Source organism: Eutrigla gurnardus (assembly GCF_963514095.1).
Source record: "Eutrigla gurnardus genome assembly, chromosome: 3".
Taxonomy (NCBI): Eukaryota; Metazoa; Chordata; class Actinopteri; order Perciformes; family Triglidae; genus Eutrigla; species Eutrigla gurnardus.
The window spans coordinates 20,899,070-20,922,760 of NC_139917.1; the positions used below are offsets into that span (position 1 = coordinate 20,899,070).

Sequence of the window (23,691 nt, forward strand, 5' to 3'; positions counted from 1 at the left end):
CTTAATTTGCAGCAGGTGGCAGCCGTGTCGCGCAGCACGTGGACATGGTCTGCGCTCGCGCAATGTCGATGTATGTGAACTTAGCGTTAAATGTCTGGGACATTTTCCTTTTCAGGGTATTTTTTTTTGGTATTTTCCTACTTCCAAGTATTCCATGTTCGACCATAGCAGTCTTCTTTTAGCCACAAACCACACATTTGACAAAAAATTGCCTTCAGAAAGTGTTAAGTCTTTTGGTTCTCTGCGGCTAAAAGTTAGCTATCGTTACGTCATTAGCAGACAAATGAAGGGGAAAAAAACATCTTATTCACAAACAGTACATTTATAACGTTACGATAGCCAGCTATAATGCAGGTTTAGTTATGCGGTGCAACTCAGTTAGCAAAATAACAGTTAGCTAAACCCGACGTCACAGTAGCGCTCCGCAGCTAAAGTGAGGTAGCGTCAAGTTTACGTTAGCGTTAGCTTGAAAATTACACTCACCAGTAACATGTCTGTTGTACGTGCAGAGGATGCTTTGGACAGTTAAACTCATCCACGCTATGAATAAAACTAGCCTCGATCACGCCAGTGTTCCACTAAACTCCACTAAATGCAGAACAATTAAGTTAAACTGTTGACACCTTCCCCTTCTAATAATCGCTGTGAAATAGTGAGGCGTCGACTCAGATGCGCCACCTACTGGCTAACGTAACGACGAAAAAGACTGACAAGCGACTGTTCTCAACGCTCCATTATAAAAGTAGGATCAACAAGAGGCAAAGGAAAACAAAGCTATGAGAAATCATTTTCTTTTTTATTAAAAATAGTATTGCTAGTTACATAATCCATTCATAAATGAGAATGTGCAACTTTAAGAGCCAAGGCAAAGACATTAAGGTGTAGTCCAGAATTAAATGTTGTTTTACCATTAGTGTTCCAGTATCTCATGACTGTATTGGAGGATTTTGTTTAGCCAACTTGTTTTGCATTTAATCAAGATATAAACTGAACGTTTTTAAATCAAAAACATAACATCTGATTGCATATGCATTCACCCCAAAAAAAATTAAACCCAAATCAATATATAAAAAAAAAAGATATACATAAAACCATTAAAATTAACAAATATTCTCTTGTGTATATATAGTTTAAATGTGCTTTTATTTTTCTCCACTTTTCCAATAGCAAATTGTGGTCTATGCCTCCTGACACTGTTGTTTTCTAACACAAACCCTTGCTCTCCTCTTTTAGTCCACTCTTAAAGGCAACTCGTTAATTTGAGAGAGAAAAAAAGGAAAGAAAAACACATTATACCCCCCTAGTGCTTCTTTTAATCATTGACTCAGTACGTATCTACATCTCACTCAGCACTAAGAATATGCATTCTTCTACAGAACAAGCACTGCACTTAAGAAATTTGGGCAAAAAAGGACAATGCTGTGTCTTCTCCCACATATTGTTCTGTTGTTGTAAAGTCAGGTAGGCTATGGGTTTGTGAAGTAAGTTATACAGAACTCAAGAGTTTTATGTTATATATAAAATAAAAAAAAATCCAATAACAAGAATCAACTCTTACATACATACAAGTTCACATATATTATTTTGCAGAATAGAAAACTGATGAGTTCCATATACAGTATTCCCAACTAGTAACCTGCTAAGAAACAGACACCTTGATTGGTTACATCATGTCCTTGTCATGTCGGGCACACACACATTAGACCTTTCCTGAATGAGAGGCACTCCAGTTAGCCCACACAGATGCCGTTAGAGACATTCTTGTATGTACACATTCATAAGATCACAGACCTGCAGATACAAGTAAATGCACCCCACAAATCCTGTGATAACTCCCAAGGAGCACAAAGTTAAGGGGCTTACATTTAACAGAAACATCACTTTTGAAAGACTATACCATCTATTCCAACTAGAAGAGGAATCATTTGTCTGCTCCATTTCTGTGGTTAAGAACATCCATACTGGAACCGTTTCCTTTTATATCTATGGATCATGATCAAATACAGAAAACGCAGCGTCCCCATGCAGCTTATCGATGGAGTGTCATCGACACAAGCTGCACACAAAACAAAGTAGGAGACAGCTATTAGTGTGGCTGCTGTAGAAGTTGCGTGTGTGTGTGCGTGCATGTGTGTGTGCGTGCGAAGTTCTTGCATTCAGTATTGGCAGTCGCAGCAGTAGCAGTGTCATTGGCACATGTACATTACTGTGGTACAGAGCAAAGCAAGAGGAACGATCACTACCAAGACAAACGCAGAAGCTCTACACATCTGATTAGATCATAAGACATTGGTTCTTAGTGGTAGGAAATCCTTTTTTTGTAGTATTTAATCATCGGAAAGAAAGAGAAACATTATGTTCTTCTAAACAGAGTATAATAGTCATTGATGTAAAATTTTACCAGTAAATAGACTTTCCAGTTAGCTGAATTAGTCCAAGTTTAGACTTCTTTCTCCAAGAAATAGAACATTTCTCATATAAAGCCACAGTCTACTTTATGTCGAAGAGAGAATTAGTGTTGTCCAAGCAAGTTGTTTGTTGTTGTAGTGTCGAGATGTAGTGTAGTGGCCAGGGTATCTGATTGAGTGGTTAGCGTTTTGGAGTTCAGGGACTAACAGAGCACAAAGTGGTCATAATGTCTCGTCCGGTTGTCCACAGGAAGCGTAGATCCACGTCATTTTTTTCTGTGCGGTTTCATTAGTTTGTCAGCTGTAATGGTGGAATGTAACAAAGGGAAAGACAGAGAAGAGAAGCTTCTGAAGAGTGAAGGAGGACAGAAGAGTCGAGTGTAAAGGATGGAGTTTAGTCCCATCGGTAGTGTAGTGGTCCCCCATTGTCAGTTCAGCAAGGGCAGTAGGTGGGAGGAGGCTGTCGTCTTGTGATGCACACAATCAGTTTTTCTGCAAGAGACGAAGAGGCACAAGTGTGGGAATTGATCACGTGGAGCAGCTAATGTGAGGTGTTCATGCCTAAGTGGGAAGAATGGCACATTTCAAATTCAGATTCACAGCAGTGGCTATTAAAAAAAAAAAAAAGAAAGTAGAAAATACAATCCACAATAGTGACTGCTGGCAACAATGTCACCACACGTTAGACAAAAATGACAAACTGAACAGAGAGAAAAAATATAATCACATCTCACAAATATCACGTGACACTTTTCAGCAGCAGGGGGAGCAAAAAACAGTCCAAATACAGTACAGTGGAAGCTTATTGAGCACTGAAACACTGGTCACTCTCAAACACACAAACAGTTAGAGATCTTAATACACAACTAAGATATTAGGCCATGCAGTGAGTTGAGAGGCGCAGCCAGTGGAACACACATACCATGCGCTGACATGCAGTGTGACAGTGGGTGTAGGCTAACCATCGTAAGAATCCATTAGAGGCAAAGAGGCCTGCCTCTCCCCATACATCCCTCCCTGAGAGTGAGAGAAAGAGAGTAGGAGTGTGTGATAGAGAAAGGAGAGATACCAGACGGGACATTCAGAGAGACAGGACACACAGTGAGGAGGGGGGTAAATACAGAAATAAGATGGTTAAGTGGGAATATCCAAAATGAGAAGGTGAGGAGACAAAAAAAAATGAAAGAAATATGGAGAGAAAAACAACAGTGAGATAGAGAAAGAGCAACAAAGTGGAGAGAAAGAAGTGCATCAGATGAGAAATGAAAGAAGGGTTAAAAAAAAAGGTTAGTTTAACATTAGATCATGTTTCAGTGAGAAATTATGTCCAGGAAATGGATCAACCACTGATTTAACAATACATGCATCGACATGCTGTCCGTGGGTGTGTGAGAACATGTCTGTTCACACGGTAACATTTTTAGCAGGGAGGAATGAGATTTGTCTGTGTATCATCCTGAAGCCTGGAACCTCAGAAGGTGTGTGTGCTGCACGTGATTAACTAGTTTCATATTTCCAACCATTTCCCATTGTTTCACCTGGGTGATCATGTGCTATCAATATCCAATCCAAAAGCACATTATCATTATTATTGGGCTTTGTGACAGCACAGACTCCACACTGACGCCTCCTGAAACAACTGGAATCACTCTCACAGAGATGATACGGAGGCAAAAAATATTGGCAGATGATAAGATAATATAAACATTTAGTAAAAGGACTGCTCTTCAGCGAGTGTGTTTCAGGGCGCACTCACACTAGGGCCATTTGATCATACCGTGCCTCGGTACAATTGCCCCCTCACAGGGGTTCCCCAGCCGGCTTGCACTCACACTGTTCCAGCCCAAATGGACCTCACACCATGAGTCTGAAGCCCCAAGCCCGACCCAGAACTCTGTGTCCTACACAGTCAGTCATCAACAGTATTTTCAGTCACAAATCGGCTCAATAGCAGGGGGAGATCTGAGTAGAACACTGAGCGATAATGAGTGGGACGGCTTGTCGATTAAAGCCTACGTCATGTCAACATTGCGTATCCGTGCATGTGCTCAAATCCATCTCTTCCAAGCGTGCCGGGGCAGAGGAAGCATACCGTTATTAAGTACAGAACGGATCGCTTACACTGGCCAAACGATCCGGACTTTAGGCTCAACCGTGCCTGGGTGCTGAACGGCTGGTGTAGTGTGAGTGCGCCCTAAAACACCCTTTTGAAAATCAAGATCCTGTCTGCACTTTTAGGCTCACAAATTTAAAAATGTCTAGAAATTGTAGGTGAGGCAAGTAAAGGGGTGTAGTAGAGTGAGGTGAGGGAGTTGTTCTCGTTTAAGTGCAGTCATGCAGGGTTGTGTGTATGGGAAGAGTGTAGTGTGTTTATGTGTGTGTGCGTGCGTATGTGTTCACACGGCCAGTATTTACCTGTACTGCATTTTTGTCAGCAGGTTCGAGTGTGTTATCCAGAGTGTTTCTTCTCCCTCTCTGGTCCAGTGTGGAGTAGGCATCTGAAGAGGAAATAATTATGTTGAACCAGAGGGAGATGGTGTGTGTGTTTGAAATGCGAGGATCTCAAAAATCACACAAAAAACTACTCTTTGACAAGTTTCATCTGTTACACATGCCAACATTAAAGCCTAGTGTGATATTGTCTAGTGTGTGTTTTTTCTGTTGTCACACTTGCCTGGTCCCAAGTCATTCATAGGAATCATTTCCCGGTCCCCCTTGCCCCCTGTGTATTAAAGACACAAATACAATGAGTATCGTTTGCACAGACAGGCAGTGGGAGAGGAGACTGAATGACAGTGAAAGCAAATGTTTGGTGTCTCCTAACTTAATTCTGAGATGTTTGGCCTTGCAGAGCGGCATCATTTACATGCATACATTTCCCTTTTGCTTCCCGACCTTTGTCTATGAGCGGCAGAGTGCTGTCCTCATATCCTCCGTTGGCCCTGGTGTTGTTGCTGGGAGGGTTTAGGTTGACCATGAAGTCCGTCTTCTTCCAACCGTCCTTCTCCAAAGTGCGCCGTAGCTCCTTGTAGCCCCAAACTGTCTGGAGCACTAGTCCGGCCCCACGCACCTCCCGCTCAGAACGATTACTGGTGATCCCAGCGGACAGGAGACACAGAGACAGGGAATTAAAAAGACGATTCAACTTATAAAGGCACACATAATGAAGGAAGGTAACTTAAAACCGCTCTTTTAACTGGCAAAAAAACAGGTTGCCATGGACAGAAATAATTGCAAAAATCAGCCCTTACCCATCCTTATTAATGAGCACCAGTCTCTCGATTCCCTGGGAGGCCCTGAGGGTCTTGGCTGCTTCCAGGCTGGAGCCCAGCACCTCATGGAGCGTGCTCAGTACAGACACCACTGTCTCTTCTGACAGCGCTCGCACTGGCTGACTCTGACCGCCGCCAGGCAGGTTGGCCACCAGGTGAGGCACTGCATGTTTTCCTGATAACACACGTACAAAAGGAGTATGAAAAAAAAAACACACACACTTAAATACTGACACTATCCTCTTCATTCACTAACTCCTTATGTGACAGCAGGACTGGCTCAGGCCCACAAAGCACTCCAAGTCTCACCTAGTAGCTCTCTGTTGCGTGCGTCAATGGCCATGTTGCGGAGGGCTCCAGACATGGCGCGGACCACGCGGTCGTTGCCGTGGGCCAGCAGCTCAGTCATCATGGGTAGACCCTTCTCCTGGCGCAGCAAGGCACGGATGTACCTCCCATACTAAACAGGCACAGTTTGTTTGTTTTCAGTTCAATTAGGGTACCAACTGCTGCTATACCTTGGATAGATGTATTTTCTGACAGTCTAATGCTTAAAAATCGTGACACTAACAAACCTCTGCATGATCATTTTCCAAGTAGTATTTTTTGCAAAGGGAACCAAATATTTGTATCATCTGAATCTACTTTTAAATACATCCATAAAGAAAGTGCACAGAGCACCGATGATGGTTAAGTTTGCATGCAGACAGCCGTACAGTACATTTATAGCATAGATAATCTTGTCCACAGAAATCTAAATTATAACACTGCATTAATATTCCCCCAGCACTCTCAGATTTGAATGACTACCATCTCACAAGTTCTGTTTTGCGTGCTGTAAGAGCTGTGTATAGGTCTGTGTTCATGTTTCTTCAGATTCTCACAATCTGGGACATAGTTTCCCTCCCTAGTGTGTTTACTCAGCACAGGGAGTTTGGTGAAATGGAACAGGATAATAATGAATAGCAGCTCTTACAGTCCAGCGTCCGGCACACAGGTTCTGAACAGCTCCAGCCGAGGCTTCCAGCACGGTGGGGTTCTTGGACTCCTTTAGCAGAGAGGTGTAGATGCGAACCACTTCTGGCTGGAACAGCAGCTCATAGCCTACAAGAAAGAAGAAGAGAATGGGGGAAGAGGGCAGGAGGAGAAGTGTGGAGAAGCAAGAAAGGATAGCAAGAGTGAAACATAGTGGAAGATGAACAAAAGGAGGGTGAAGATGGTTTTGAGAAGGATACGTCATGAATAAATGCATATTTTTGTACTGTATGATACATACAGTAAAAGGTGTTGAGTGGACTTATAGTTACCTTTAGCAGGTGCGGTCCTCTTTGGAATGTCTATAATATCTGCTGCTGCATCCTCATCTTTCCTCCCTGGAACCAAACATCACAGCTTCAGAAACACACACAACCTGAGTTCTACTGTTAGTAAATGACTCATAGTTTGGTTAGACGTATGGTATGACTAAAAACTGAGGTGCATGGGGCATGCATGTTAGTACCAAGGCAGTTACACTGACCCGTTAGCTCAGCTACTCTATTACTATTACTCTACCACAACATAAACAACAACATCAGGCGGCAAAAGCAAAGTTCAGTCATACAGAGTTAAAGAGCTTACCTTTGGAAAACCACTCATCTGTAGCCCAGCGCAAAAAAAGGGGGAGAAATAGAGGAGAGAAAGAGGAGAAAGACAGAACAGGAGGAAGAGAGAGCATTTACAGTAAGTAAGAGGAAAGCAGCCACAACTGAGCCACCCAGTTTAACACCTGCTTCCCAACAACAGCACTGCTGCCACCGCACAGAAATCAGCAATGTGACATGCCAAGTGTGACGGCCAAATAAAGCAAATAAAAAAAATTGAAAAAAGCAGCTCATATAACTATTTTATACACACACACACACACATTGTAACAGCTCTGTAAGGCACCAGTGTGAGAACTTGTTGCTGTGATTTATTTCTGTGCAACACACCTAGAATTATACAATTATAAATACACAGAAAAGCATTTACCCAACCACTGCTGATCGCTAATGTGATGTCAAGTGATCACACATTTTTTGTACACTCCATCATCCCATCTCTGTCTTGCATAGCAGCTACTTTGATAAAATCGTCTCCGTCATTAAGTAGTTGCAATTATGATTCTGTTGGCTATATCACTGAATGTAAAATCTTTTGTGGCACCAGGTGAAATTAAAAACCTGAGCACTTTTTTTTCTGTACAGATTACTGTTAGAAAGTAGCAATCACCCGAAGATTCTAGTTGATTCATAATAATCATATTATAATTATTTTAGAGCTTGAACAATTAATCAATTTGTTTTGGTTCATCGTTACTTTTGTTAGTCACAAAATGAAATGCCAAACATTCTCTAATTTGCTGCTTTTCTCTATTTCATATCATTGTACGCTGAATCTCTTGGGGCTGTGTCGTAGAGAAATGACAAATCAATACTCTCAGTGAAACACAAACAGAGCAGCAGGAGAGGGGATAAGCTTTCCTGGCAGTTGGGGAAATTGCTAACATTCCTGTGCGAGCGAGTGGTTTTGATTGTGCAAAATGTGTCTGCATGCGCATGTGTGAATCAGTCAAGTGAGACACTGCTGTGACATCACCGCTAACGTTCCTCCTACTGTCTGAACAAATACAGCCCATGTCTCTCTCACTCTGACACAGACCTTTGCTCTTGCGGGAGCTGAAGCAGCCGCCTTTCTGGCTGGAGGGGGCGGGGCCCTGGTTGAGGGGCACCGCCTCATGGTAACGCTCACAGCCGGGGATTTCACGATGCACCTGGTAGGACAAGTTCCTCAGCAGACACACGCTGTTCTCTATCAACTGCAAAGTCGGAGGTGAAGAACAGTGGGTGAGGTGGAGAAAAGAGATGAGAGACTTGTTAAAATGCAAACTCTCAACCTACCAAGTTTCTCACCAAGTACATCACCTACACGTAATCACACGCCTTCTTGTTTTAATTAACTCGTCACATTTGGTTTAAAAAAAAACACACACACTTTGCACTCCTCTAGCATTGCTGCACTCACAATGGAGAGTATGGAGAAAAAAAGGATCCAAATTATAATTCATTACGTATTCCATGCTTTACCCACATTGCACTTCACCCGCTGACAGTTCGGTATGAGATTCTAGTGCGTGACGCTAGTAGTGGTTACTGTAGCCGTGAGCGCTAGCCACAAGGAGAGATGACGAACAGGCTACAGAGATGCGGTACGCTCACTTTATTGTAACTTTACAACTCCGGATCCCTTTTTATTATTTTCTTACTTTCCACTCATTCAGCCCCAACCCACGCTGACTTAAGTGACATCACTTGAGGCAATGTATCAGACTCAAATAAAATCAGAGTTCCTCTTACCTTGTTGTCGACGTCTTTACAGTCAATCTGCGACTGGACAATGTACATAAGGGAATCAACCAATCCTGTACACTCCCTCAGCTTCCTCCTCGCCTCGCTTCGCTCTGAACTCACATTTCTTGGGATGAGTGGAAATTCGAGAAGAGGGGAAAGAATGTAAAACAAAACGTGGATTAACAGTCTGAAAGGCTGGAGAAATAATTGAGGCAGTTAAGAGGTTCAAAGGGAAGGGAAAGAGTCAATTTTAGTGACTACAAAGGGATTCCAGCACACAATACTTGAACATGCCCCTAAAGAGTTGTTTGAATGAAACTCCTGTTAAATCTCTTGGTCTACAAAGAGAGTACAGTTTAGTGAGATCTAGTTACAGCTCTGAACCAATTTCTTCAGCTGCTCTCTAACTCAGTCAGTCTAACATGGCTGGTTGGGCCATTGATGAAGAAGGCACGCAGAGGGGGAGAATGTGAACAACAAAACTCTGAGGAATAATTTTCAGTTTTGGTCTTTTGTGCTGGTGTTTTGTCCAGTGACAGGCCCACACTCACACAATACCAGGACACATTCCCTTCCACAGGAGGGGGCACTGATTCCACTTCACTGCATAGTTCAGAACATTTATTTACATGTTGCAATTGGAGAAAAAAAAATAAGTTTCTCAACAAAAAGGAACAAATTTCCCAAATTTAAAATTTATTTTGGTGGCAGTGAATCCTTTCTGTGCTCAGAAATAGAGTGAGATAAAACTAAACCAATTCATTATAAAGTCTCCTGTGCCGACACCTTTTCCTTGCACTTCTTAATTAGATTTTATAACACAGTGCAGATCTTTTACTACGGTGTCGGTTCTCGTAGTCTACCGAGATTATACTGTCCAGACCATTTCTGGAAATACCAAAGTTTCTAAGTGTTCAAGATTACCAAGTTATTCACACATACTTTTGTAGACCTGCACATGGACACTAATTAACTGTGTGGTCAAGGGGAATGCGTAGATAATAGACAGAACATACTGTTTACACTGTGTAAGTCAATGCCCTACTGTCCTCTGCTTGCACCCTCCCCTTAAACTCTGAAATTCCCACTCCCTCCTGATCTCAGAGTTACTGCGAGTCTGCACTACTCTTCAATTCAGTCAGTCTTTAATAAATAACTGACATCTAAACCGTGAGTCTTTTAATGAGCACTATATCAAATGACATAAGATATTCTGTTTATATGTGCTAGCAGATAAGACTGAAGGCTCCTGACATGCACAATAAACCTAACAACCAATAAGCCTAAAAGCATTACTCAGCATTACTCCACTACAAACTTTTGAATATGGTGGACGTGCATGGATCTTGTAGGCTGGGCTGGCGTATTCTGATTTAGAGGGACATGCTATGCATTTGTAATCTGACAGTGGAAGTGGAATTAAAAGACTTCACATGAAGCTTCCTTGCTCTCTCTTCATCAAGACCCCATCATCATGTCTTTCCTTTCTCTTCTGCTCCGTTAACTGCTCCCTTCCTTCCTCATACACCCCACTCCTCTGTCAGTCTGTTGAGCTGGCATGTTTCCATCTTCTCCCTCACTTGTCTACCATCAACCCTCCCTCGTTGCATCCCCTTCCTATCGTCAGTGGCAGTCCAGCAGCTCGGATCAGCTCTTCCATACCTCAGACAGCCTGCGGTGTTGGTAAGGGCCGTCTCCCACTCAAGATGTCTGGGCTTACAGTTCTCCTCCCCTCCTCCCGCTCCGTTGCTCCCTCGCTCCCACCCTGAATGGGGCACCATGACCTCGTCCGAGAGGGCGTGCAGTGCATGGTCCACAATCTCCATCTTCACCGAGTCGTGAGATGAAAGGTTCCACAATGTCCCTGCGAAAAACAGAAAAACGTGTGAACAAAAATGTGAACCAAAGTTTTGTTTTTATTGTATCCAATTATAAAACCAACTTCCAACATTTCCAAATGTTGTCAATGGCAATATAGGCCTATAGAAAACAGTAAAAGCTATATCATATTTTCACACAACTTGAATACAATAAACATATGTAGAGAGAAGCTTAGGCTTTAAATAAGTGTGGGAATTTTCATAGCATATGTCTTTTTGTATACGATTGATATTTTCAACACGTTCTACAGTGTGGTGTCTGTATCTCATTTTGGTCGGAGGCCACACTGTGCTGTTGCATGTGACTCTAACCAGTGATGGTGTCAGTGAGGTCCTGGTCGCGGGTCTTCCTCAGTAGCCTGACGAGAGCAGGCACGCCGTCACAGTTCTTGATGGCAATCTTGTTGTCTTGATCCTTGCCATACGAGATGTTCTTTAGTGCTCCACAAGCTGCATAGTGAACCTTTGACAAAGAGGCAACAACAGCTTACTGATCTATAACTTATAATGAAGTAAACAGTAGTAATGTGGTAAATGGCTTTGGTATTTCTACTCATGCAAGTAATTGTGTATAATTACTTATAATTACTTTGGCACATTTCTAACATATTTTCACTCTAAAGCAATTTTGATTACAGCACGTTAATGTGCATCATATAATCAATATCGCACGTCACTTTTGTTTTTTCAAACTCTATTACATACAATTTGTACTGCGCAATTAAAATGTGTTAAGAATGTTTACATGATACTTTAGAGCTTTTCACACAACATACCATACTAACACACACAAAGTAAGTGGAGTCTCTGGAGCCAGCAGTTTGTCCCATTCCTCCAGCCAGCAAGTCATCTGACAAACACTCAGACTTCAAACTTGTCACTGGCCGTAAGGCATGAAACGTGAAATTGCCTCTAGAGTGGAATGCATGATGTGGTTTGCCTGGTAATGCCCATACAAAGATCAGCAAAGTCCTGCCACAGCTTGTGCTAAATGAAAGGCAATCATAGGAAAACCACAAAGTGTTTCATCCGAAACTATATTTAGTACTCATGTTGACCTACAGAATTTGACCAAGAGTAGCCAAATACCTAATGTTTATTTCTATGTCCCCTTCAAAATGATATTAGAGCAGAGTTCACCTTATCTAAGGCCAATTAACTGTAACTATACTACACCCTAAACCCTTTAGCCTCACTTTTACCCCACCTAGTCCAATCATAACACAATTCTACTGGATAAGGAATGAACAGAAAGCCACAGAGAAAATCAGCAAACGCACCTCTTTGTTTGGGATGTCAAGCATAGAGACCAGAGCTGGAATGCCTTTCAGTCGACGGACATCACACTTCACCTGGAGGGCAAAAGGATCGACATAAGCACTTTGTGGCCAGACAAACACAACACAAAAGATCAATAAAGACACAGAGAGTCTGTCCAGCTTTAGACATAATTCCTGACTACATCCTTTTTTTTACGTTTATTAGGCTTTGCTGTATGTTTATGTTGCCAGCAATATGTTCGATTAAAATATTGACAGTTCTTCATTTGGAGCCAGTTCCAATTCAAAACCAGCTATATATCAAATGTGATCTAAAAAAAAGGTTTCTACTGTCTACTCCCTGAAATTAAACATTCTCTCTGGCTCTGATATATCCTCAAAAATACATGCCTCAATCATTCATAAAAAACACATGACTAGTCAGTTTAGGTCCTGCAAGATGGTGGTTTGACCTCTGCGCTCCTCAACTAAATGCTTTTAATTTACATATAATTTATATTTTAAGTCTATTCCAATCTACTTTACACTGGATGAGAGCTGTATACTATTCACATATATGGTTGCACATGTTCATCTCTTACTTTATCATTCTTGTAGGTGAGATGCTGCAGGTATGCAGCTGCATTGCTCCTGACAGGGTCCAACCTATAGTTCAGCATGGCGATGACCTCTGGCAGCTCTGGTTGACGCCAGCCACCGGGGCCAGGACCGGGAACTTTCCTTAGAGTGCTGTCCAATGAAGCCATGCTACCCCTTTCACCCTGGGCCAGTGGCGCTCCTCCTCCCCAATAGTATATGTCGCCTGGGCCACTCATGTCGCCATCCAAGGTGCCCTCATAACTCCTGGGGAGAGAGGAGTACATAAATTAATGCATTTTTTGAATAAACACAGACATCAATCAATACAAACTGAGAGGAAACCTGGAAAACCTGTACTTTATCAATACAGTGGTGATTTGAAAACAATACAAATTTGATACATTTTCCATGTACTTCAGCTTTTCTCTGAAATATTAATGCTTGTGGAAGGAATATTATTGTGTGTACTTCTTACACAAAATCAAACATCACTCTCAAAGATGACTCAAAGACACTATACAGAGTGCATACACCCAGAACTCAAATCTAGACCTAACTACGCCATGAAACACAAGCCGAGTCTTTACAAAACACACAACTTACCCAGTCCTGCGTGGTGGCCCATGGGGGAATGCATGGTGGTTGCGGGGCATGGTGCTGTAGTGCATTGGGTGTCCCATGCCATAGTCGGGCTCATCATAGCCCATGCTGCGTTGATCATCCTCCAGACCGTACGGCTCTGGGACAAACCTCGGGATAGAGGACAGCTCCATGGCACTTCCCATACGCCCAACCTACATGGGGACAGTATCCAAAATAATAGGTTCAAGCCAACTGCTGTGGCAAACCTATGCCATGGCAATTCTAAACCCATAGAATGGCAGCAAAACAAGTCAACCTTGAAGTGACCAAACAACAACAATGATCGTTGAATATACCTGTGGCTGAGCAGCATAGGGGTCCAGCTGGTTCCTGCTGGGGGCTCTGTAGCTTGGATCCAGAGTTCTGTAACCATCTGGATGGACTGGTCTGGAGAGGGGAGGTAAAGGGAAGCGTGAGAATAGGAAGAGATAGAAATACTGGCAGGATTATCAGTTTAAATCATAATGTTAATGTCTAGCCTGTCTCAAAGGCTTGAATTCTAGATTACCTATGTTTACATAAACATACGTTTCAGCAAAAAACATACCTGTAGTGATCATCCATGCGAGCTCCCCTGCTAAGGCTTGCGTAGGCCTCAGGTGGGGGTCCAGCACGGTAATCATCGTAGCCCCCCGGCGGTCCGTAGTGGTAGTTGCGGGGCACAGTGTGAGTGGGGTAGTCCATGGGCACGCCACCGCCGGGTCCCTGTCTGTAGACGATGGGTGCAGTGTAGCCCCCCATACCGGTCACTGAACCCCCACCATCCATGGAAAGTGTGTCTGACACAGAGGGGATGACTGTCCGAGTGGTGGTGGTCTTCACTACTTTCTTTACCTTAAAGACCAAAGTAAGGGAGGCAGGAGAAAAGATTCAACACTTTACAACCACAAGTTAAAAAGAAGGCACACAGTCAAGGTAATTCAGTCATACTGTTTTAAAAATGAAATGTCCCAAAGAACCCTAACCTAGACACGTTGCAAACATACGCAACACAAAACTGTTCTTCTTTTCGAGGCATTTAGTGCACACTTTGCAAAGTGAATTCCTTCCCCATCAACTGGTGTTACCGTAGTTTCTGTGCGCCGCGTGGTCCCATCATCACTGGTCTCCACAGAGACAACAGGTTGCACCTCCTGGGGATCTTCCTCCACAGTGTATGTCTCCTGCATCAACTGACCAGGCTCCATCCTGAACTACACACATACAGATACAGAGAAAAGAAAACCCTCAAATATAGGTCTCACATGGAATATCGGTGGGTTAACCATCTTAAGAATTAAACAATTGAAAAACAGAGTGCTCCGAAAAACGCTTACATGATGTGTCCCGTTGATGTAACCCTCGTTCAGCGTCAGCCTCTCTATGTCTGCATCACACGGAATGCGGCCGTTCTGCAGGGAGGATGAAATACACATGAACGGATTGGACACACACACCGATTGCCTAGAATTAAAGGATGAATATGTATTGATGAACACATACACACATCACAACATCGACTGAGCAGTTTAACTTTCCAACCATCCAGAGTGACAATCTACTAATGAACAGTACTAAAGAAATTAAAAACAAAAGTGAAAGCAGCAACCGTCGTCATCTTTCATTTGAATTTTAATAGCACAGCTTTATCTCGTGATGTTCAGGCACTTTAATGCTATGGTCACACGACGAGCGACAAGCCAAGCACTACTTTATGTAGTTTTGTCCTGTAAAAAAAGGTATAATATGCAATAATTTTCTGATTGATACTGATACAAAAATAATTCCTCTCAACCACCACTTATGACCCACGAGAAATGTCTCTCTCACAGACCTTGCAGGCGTGACAGAGAGGAAGAGAGGCCACAGCGAGATCAAACGTGCAGGTTTGTGAGGTGTGGATGTGTCTATTTGTGCTTCACGGCAGTTAAACAATCAGAAAATAACGTTTTATTCTTCATATTCAAAGCTTTGTTCTCTCTCTAAAGCCAGTGTCTATTAATTCACTCTCAAACTCACAAATTTAAATAGCACTGGGAACAGGCTAACGGCAACTATGTGGTTTTCTTCCATAGTTGTCATGACAGAACAAGAATTGTTGAGACAGAGAAGGGGACCTGAAATATTGGAGTGCTGAAAAAAGTCCTGCAGCGACAAGTATCAGGTGTCAGTTTCATCGGCTTCATGTCACCGGCTTCAAAAGAAAATTACTTGTAGCCTGCTGTTGTGTCGCTCATTGTGTGAAAAAAAAAGTCAGTGAGACCTTGGTTTGTAGTTTGCGGTGCGTTTCAGCCAAAAAAAAAAGGACTGTAACCCCTGTAAGGTTGCACCATCCTTGCACTTTTGCTTTATACATCAAGCTAATAATTACAACCCAGAATCAATAAATAAGCAACAATAAAAGAAAAAACATGCTTTTAGGAACAAAAAGGTCAGATAATAGGAAAATAAACATATGATAAATGTTTAATAATTAAAAAGCGTAATGTAGTAGTATTTGTTTATGTGCAAAAAAAAACCTTTAAGCACATAAACCTTATAGAACCTTAAACGCTTCAGGATAAGGTAACTCCCGTGAGACGCAGCTGAGATTTGAGCCCGCACGGAGTCGTGCAGAGAGCTGCATAGATTTGAATGAGAGCCTATCTATGCGAAAAACGAAAAACGTGTGTTGACATGCTTGCAGTGTAGATGAGGGCAAAGAATGACACTAGATGAACTCCAAAAGGCATGCAAAAACCCTGTATGTCAGCTACACAAACAGAGGCTTTCATGTATGCACACTTCACCCCTAAACACAAACAACTGGATCCAACCAACAAGTCATCCAACTGCCATATAAATGGACTATGATAATGGAATGAAGAAAATTAGTAGTGAAATACATAATGAGCGAGACAAACAAAAAGACAAACGTCTTATGAGTCGACACCAACAGCATTGCATGCCGAGGAGTGGTGATGGGTGTGGTGCACTTCCCATTCCAGCCACAGGAGGAGCTCTTCTGCAATCAATTTAATCTCCACTACGATGGGGGTAATGGGGGCAGGGATGGGCAGTTGGAGGAGGTTTGTTTCATTCAAACAGAAATCCTGTATTTTTAAATAAAATGCTGGAAATAATGCTTGTGAGAGAAGCAATGACAACCTTTTTAAGTTCCACTCAGCCCAGATCAAATAACCAAGATTTAATTTAAGCAAATAAAGACACTTTATCCCAGATAAGGACTCTGTCAGAGAGAATAGTATAAAGTGCTGGGCAGATGTGAGCGTGTGGGAACTTGTCAGTAAAGACTGAGGTCGTCTACACTGCCTGGGAGAGTGGCAGCAGCATGCCGAATGCCTTCAGGCTATGTAAACACACACAGCACGGAGATAAGAACCAGCACAGGATACATTTCTGTCCAGCTCTCACCATGACACACTACCTATATTTCTGCTCCTCGTCATCAGCCACTAGATTTACCTGGGACGTGTCCTGGAAAAGGTGTGCCCACACACAAGAGCAGCCAACGACAGAGCGAAAGTGAGCAAGTGAGAGAGCCCAGTTGTTTATGAGAGTGTTTCAAAGGTTGCCTTAGGGCCAAGGTGTGTGTGTGTGTGCGTGGGGGGGACATGTATGCTAATGACCATACATGTCAATAAGGAAGCGAAAGAATGAGCAAGAATGCGTGGGTGTGGCTGCGTGTCTTAATGTGAGGTAAAGTCTCGGAAGTCTATGAACCACCAATGATAAAGAGGGTGCGTAAGCAGCGAAACACACAGATTAGCTATGATAATTTTTAACCAATAATGTACAGCTGAGGAAACATGTCTAACTGGTACCAACTGAAAAAGCAGTGATATCTTTCTATTACTAAAAAATAATACAACAGATAAAAAATAAACCGCTAACTGAAATACTGGCGCAACAAAGGCTGACAATGGTCTAGGAAAAGCCCAATATCACAACAAACAAAGCGCCAAGAATAAAAGAATCGCTTTGCATGCAAACGTTCATGGACAAGTAAAGACAAACAGGATGGGTTACACTGTTGTTAAGCTTGATTGGTGAAGGGATAGGATGATGATGATGGGAGCACTTATTTTGAAAAAGATATGGGGAGTGACTGAGGAGCAATGGAGGATGGAAAAAATAGTGATCAACAGAGGGTGCAAAGTAGGAAGACTGTATTGGAAGGTGCTTCGGTCGCTTAATTTGACTCAACGTTTAACACCCAAAAAGTGCAATTCAAGACTCCAACCCGACTTAAAACTACAGAGGAGGTATTTTTCGCCACAGGTTTGATTTAGGTTCTGCTGCCATCCAAGCACACAGATGGGATGACGGGGTGACCATGGAGATGACTTTGGATGAACTCGCTCGGATCAATGACTTTTTCGATGGAAAATGTGCATGAGGGTGGGTGGAAATGGAGGGCAGGGTTTGTTCCGTGTTACCTGCATGTTGGGGAGGGGGCGGGGCAGGGTGCCGGCACACGACCTCCGCTCCTCCTCCAGAGCTCGGCTCAGCATCTCAAACTGCCTCTCCTGCTCCCGCACCGAGGCCAGCAGGGAGGCCGTACTCGCACACTGCTCCATTCACACGCTGAGAGCAGAGCAGAGCACAGGACAGGGCAGGACAGGACAGGACAAGGTCAACACCAGAGAGAAGAGATTCAACCAACACCAGGATTTAATCAAAGAACAGACATACAGCAAGTCTGAACCATTCATGGACACAGATATAAAAAGGCAGACGGTCCCTGTCACTAGGACACTTAAGTGCTAATGAAGAGGAAATTTAGAGGTTAAAAAGCAATAGGAACTGATGCAAGAAGGCAAAGCCAGGGAAGATAGCAGATACAGAGAAAATGTGAGCAGAACAAGAGCAAGAAACACATTGAGGACAAACAGCAGGAACAAAGAAAGATCTCACAAGTTGAGAATTAATCTTCAAAAGATCATTCAGTTCAAATTCAAGGTGAGACGAGCATCAGCAGAGCAGTGCATGGAAGTCAGCTACCGACAAGTGTTCAGTGCGTTTCTTCACCTTCTGCGTGCAGGGTTTAAAATAGAGACAAAGTGAGATAAGTGACAAGAGATAATTGCAGCCAGTTCTCATTTCATGGAGCTTGTTAGCACTTCTTCATTCCAAGGATTCAGAGAAAATAAGGAAGGAGAGGGGAGATGGATGCAAGTTTAAGAGCATTCAGAGGAGTTATAAAAGGAGACAGCATCACACCATCAAGTTACAGTATATTTAAAAACCCAGAGGTGCTTCGAATTGACCGTGTTCTCCACAGCGGGTAAAGTTGTTGAGACACTTTGTTTTCCTGTTCTACTACATTTACTATACTTGTGAATATTCTTCGTCAGCCGGGACGTCGGTGAGGAAGGAATAAGGAATTGGGGGGCGACTGTTTGGACAGTGTCTAATAGTATCGAACAGCAACTGGATGACATGAGTGTGGCTCATCTCCAAACCAGGGCAAAACTAATTTTCTACTTCAAAGTTCACCGACTCATGTAGATCAATTGGCTGAGGACTGGCTGAGTGAACAAAGACTCCTGTATGAAGTTTGAGTATGCACAAATGCCAGCGTGTGTGAGCACAAGTGATTGTGTATGTGGGTCAGAGACATAATAAAGATGGCAAGTTTCCAACGGTCATATCCTTGACAAGTTTTTGTGAGTTTAATGGTGCCTTGTTTCTTTTTGTGCACACACTCACACTCACACACACACACACAAACGACTGCCATTGTCATACATTCCACAGTGAGATTTAGCGTGTCATATCCTGTCTCAGCTGTCCTAATAAGGGAGACCTTCATTCTCATTGTACTGCTCTCATCCACCTCACACAACAACATTTTTCTCTCCCCAGCCAAACACTTCAATCCTCGAAAGAGAGAGTGGGCCACATTACATTCTCTGACCCTATCAGGCCACCCGACCACAAACCGACAAAGTGCTACTTTAGCGGATAATGTTCACATGGTTTTGAAATGATCGCAAGTGGCTATATGTACCCTGTATAAAGCAATGACTATCTCTCTTCTAGTATGGATGGTATGAAAAATCAGTTAACTCCTGAGCCTAACCAAGATCTCAAACTTGTTAACGGAGTACAGACAACACACATCAGATAAGTGGGAATACCACAGTGTCGGTCATTCTTTGTGGCTCTGTCAAAACATCACTTCTCTGAGAGCATAGAGGAAGATGGTCTTTTGTGCCTCCATGCAACAGACGGAGACCCACACAACCTCTTCAGCTTTGCGAGCTCCACCACTAACATTCTTGTGGCGGGAAGCTTTTGCTTATGAGAGTTTTAAATGTCTTTAGCCACTTAAAGCCTGGGCATTAGTCAATAATCTATTGTAAGGTTATTAGCAGCAACGCAAAATCGTATCTGCTAATGGAATAGCCCTAGACTTAGACTGCTAAGCTCCTTACCATCCTGAGCCAACACCCAACACAGATGTATACACATTATCAGTGTCCACAACTACTCATTGAAAACTTTGTGAGGTACACGCTCACAGCCAGTTGGTCTGTCTATCACCCAGTGCCCACTGACTATTGTGATGGGTGTGTATTCCAACATTATCACTGCTATTTCAGCAACTTAGTCCCTGGTGGTTGTGGCAGGCTCACGCGCATTCTGTTCCAATTTGCGCACGCGCGCACAGGCGCACGCACGCACGCACACAGGCGTGCGTGCGCCTGCGCACGCGCACAGGCGCGCACAGGCGCGCACAGGCGTGCGTGCGCCTGCGCACGCGCACAGGCGCGCACAGGCGCGCACAGGCGCACGCACGCACACAGGCGTGCGTGCGCCTGCGCACGCGCACAGGCGTGCGTGCGCCTGCGCACGCGCACAGGCGCGCACACACACACACACACACACACACACACACACACACACACACACACACACACACACACACACACACACACACACACACACACACACACACACACACACACACACACACACACACACACACACACACACAGAGCTGAGGTGAATCTATGGTAAAATGCTGTTGTGGCTTGGCCAACTGCTACGCTGACTCAGCCTCATTTAAAAATGGTCACACAGAGATTTGGCCTCTGTGTGTGTGTGTGTGTGTGTGTGTGTGTGTGTGTGTGTGTGTGTGTGTGTGTGTGTGTGTGTGTGTGTGTGTGTGTGTTAGCCTTGGCCCACATCCAAATACTACCATATCTGCTACCCTGACTTAGAACCGCTTAGTTTTCAGCCATTGTAATATCGTGTGAAAACTTTTAATGTTGTTTTCCAGTTCTTACATGCAATATTATAGTTAAGTGACAAAAGTTACAATAAATGCCTTGGCTTTCATGCCCACATTACAAATTAATTTCTCCCCAGACACCGAATGAGCTACATTATAGTTTGGGTGAAATGCAATAAATTGGGTGAATACTATTAATTCCTATTTTCATTATTGAATATTCTATGCTTTAAGTCTGAGATTAATAATTTAGTCCATGAAATGTCAAGGAGATTAGACAAAAATGGCCAACACAATCTCCCAGAGCCCGGGGTAACGTTTTCAAATTGCTTGGTTTGTCAGTCAACAGCCAAGATATTGAATTTACAATGATATAAACAGATAAAAGAGAAACAATCCCTCACAGTTGAAAGGCTAGAACGAAAACATGTAGGATATTTTTACTTGCTAATAACTTAAATTAATTTTTATCAAAAAAATGTTGGCTGAATCTACTAATTGTTTCGCTGTGTGAAATTGAAAATGCTATTACACCCCATTAGTAATTTAGAGGGAATAATCTCCAGCTGTATTTAACAAAAAGAGCAGAGACCCATTTCACACAACAAACGCCTATATTTAAGCTAAGACAACCGTTATTAGTCACCCGACGGGGAAATGCGGTTTTAATGAATGCGGCTATTGATTAGTCATAATCTACGAAAAAAATTGGCCACAAGAGAAGCTTCATCAGTATGTGTGGCTAACCTGAGTCGGCTAAACATTCAGCTTCAGCCAATAATGAGATGTTTACTCATTAAAAGTCGCAAAAACACATAAATTACATAATATTACATTTAAAATGTCAAAACATGCAGCAACAGCAAAATGGCCAAGCAAAGCACAGTTCAGCAGTTGGTAAAGATTTACCAATGGCGACTCGCAATCAGTGTGACCACCACTTAAACAAGGAAGTGGGTTAAATTGCTACAGTGATGGACAATAAAAGAGCTAGCTGGCGCTCAATCTTTCCAAGACGTTAACCGCCAGCACTGAGGGAGGGTACTGTGCGACAGTTTGCTTCACAGCTTTGGAAATCTGTCCATTTTATTTTGCTCTGTGTATACTATCTCACATTACACAGGTCCCCCACTGCATGGAAAGCGAGCTCATGTGCTCACCGTTCAAATAAAAACACAGACGGTAGGTGTAACCGTTGGAAGCAAGATAAACTGACAGACAGACAGACAGACAGACAGACAGGGAGGGAGGAGCCAACACAAGAAAACCCCAGCTTCTGTGTGTCAGCGGGACACACCCGTGGTGTGCTCTGAAAGCCCGTCATTACAGAGGCTCACAAATGATAGCCTTGGTTAAAACAACTGGCTAAGAAGCAAGACTTCAGCACCCACAGACAAAATGGCAAGGAACACATTCTAGGCAGCAGAAGAAATGTCCAACATTTTTGCCCCTCCTTTTTACATCTTAACAAAAAAAGGACATTTCTGAGAAGGCAGCAACTCGCTCACAATCTTTTCCATCTATGTTCCAGCAGGCCAAAGCAGACATGCCTGCAGGGCGTTTAGAGGAATATGACAGGCATTTCCATGCTACAGGAAAAGTCACCAATCAGCCGACTGGACCAACTCAAATCAACAGTTCACAACAATTCACAATTACGTCAGACACACAGTCAAACAGGTCTTGGCTTGGTTTGTACGTTTGTTTTCGTGAACCGTCTAAACTAAAGACGACCAAGGACTGAAAGTAGCAACCTTGGTCCAAGAGTGAACCACTAATGTGGATTCAGCCAGGCCCCTCTGAGCAATCCAACATCCGTTAACACTGAAGAACTGTAAATTGAGATGGTGTCTGTGTAGCAAGGGACTTAACAACAAAGCAACAAACATGCCTGCTACCTTACCACACCCACACATCCAGACCCACACAACAGGTTCTTGCTTTTTTTTTTTTTTTTTGTCCCTCGCTGCTCCCCCACCACTCCCCATCCTTTGCCTGGCAGACCACACCAAAAGACCACCTTTCACAGTAGACTTCCAACACACACAAATGAATAAAAAACTCAGATAATCTGCCGGAACCGCACGGCATGCGAGTTTAGTCACCTGAACGCACCACGCAGCTTCACCGTCCGCAGAGAGTGGACGTCTCATAGTAAGTACATAACAGGAGATTGATAAGTAAACTGAGACTGGACTTTGACTCCTAACGTACGGACTGTGACGCGGCCGCTCACTTCCGTGTTCTCTCACCTGCTCTGAATACCTGAATAGCTCAGGGTGGAGAAACTGATGTAAAAGTCTGGTATCTTCGGTGTTTAAAAGCAGCAAACAGAAAACATTCAACATGCAACGCTAACGTCATACCGTTAAAACAGGTACCCACAAACCACACCAATAAACCAATATGTTAGCTAACGTTACATCTACAGGATCATTTCACGTTTAGCGGGATATCAGGCGGGTTTTAACTGCGTGTATGAGTTTTGTTAAACTTTCCTTCCCATGTCTCACTTCGAATTAGTTATTCATCAAAGCAGACGACGGGAATAGACCGATGCTAGCTATATTAGCTTTTTGCTAACAGTAGCTATCCTGCTAACGCTGCGTTGTAACAACCAAGTTCACCAAATTAAAGGTCATTCCTTTCCCCCACCTACAACACACCCAACCGGCCGCATCGAGCACGAAACACCAAAAAACACACGACATTACCGAATCTGGCGAGTGTTAGGCTTGTTTTTCAAAGTCCATAAGTGTTTGCGAGGTGGCTTCAGGCCTAGCCGGAGCCGAGTGGTGGTGCTGCTGCTGCGCTGACACGATCCAAACCTCAACCCGAAGCTCGGGGGAAGAAGTGATTTGAGACGAGACAACAAAACACCTCGGCGTGGTCGAGCAAACCTTCACAGCTGCACAGATAAACTGTCCCAATACGGGGCGAGAGTACTCCCAATGAAGACGGAGAAAAAACACCCACCTATGCAATTTCCTCTCCTCCTTTCCTCGGCTTGTTGTTCACTTGTCTCTGCTCTTCCTCTCTG

General features: G+C 43.3%; 1 protein-coding gene across 8 annotated transcripts; it reads right to left on the reverse strand.

Moving 5' to 3' along the window:
• Positions 1-775: 775 nt before the first annotated feature.
• Positions 776-23,691, reverse strand: ctnnd1 (catenin (cadherin-associated protein), delta 1). 8 transcript variants are annotated; one of them, XM_084005756.1, is made up of 23 exons: positions 23,628-23,648; positions 17,851-17,998; positions 14,749-14,823; positions 14,500-14,625; positions 13,980-14,266; positions 13,729-13,819; positions 13,394-13,584; positions 12,793-13,054; positions 12,212-12,283; positions 11,244-11,394; positions 10,714-10,915; positions 9,058-9,175; positions 8,363-8,519; positions 7,301-7,318; positions 6,988-7,053; positions 6,657-6,784; positions 5,990-6,140; positions 5,660-5,855; positions 5,304-5,497; positions 5,083-5,130; positions 4,824-4,906; positions 3,371-3,425; positions 776-2,900 (listed from the first exon to the last, which is right to left on the reverse strand). In XM_084005756.1, the coding sequence occupies exons 2-23, from the start codon at positions 17,989-17,991 to the stop codon at positions 2,842-2,844; spliced, it is 2,871 nt and encodes a 956-aa protein (XP_083861882.1). In that variant the 5' UTR covers positions 17,992-17,998; positions 23,628-23,648; the 3' UTR covers positions 776-2,841. The 8 variants fall into 8 exon arrangements, with proteins under 8 accessions (XP_083861882.1, XP_083861885.1, XP_083861883.1 ...); XM_084005759.1 differs by having other exon boundaries at positions 3,331-3,425; XM_084005757.1 differs by lacking the exon at positions 23,628-23,648 and adding an exon at positions 23,366-23,387.

Excerpts from the sequence above, each read along its gene's own strand:
- ctnnd1 (XM_084005756.1), bottom strand. The coding sequence starts at position 17,991 with ATGGAGCAGTGTGCGAGTACGGCCTCCCTGCTGGCCTCGGTGCGGGAG. Across the intron at positions 9,176-10,713 it reads AACACCGCAGGCTGTCTGAG|AAATGTGAGTTCAGAGCGAA; the intron begins GTATGGAAGAGC and ends ACTCATCCCAAG. Across the intron at positions 8,520-9,057 it reads GTAAAGACGTCGACAACAAG|TTGATAGAGAACAGCGTGTG; the intron begins GTAAGAGGAACT and ends CCGACTTTGCAG.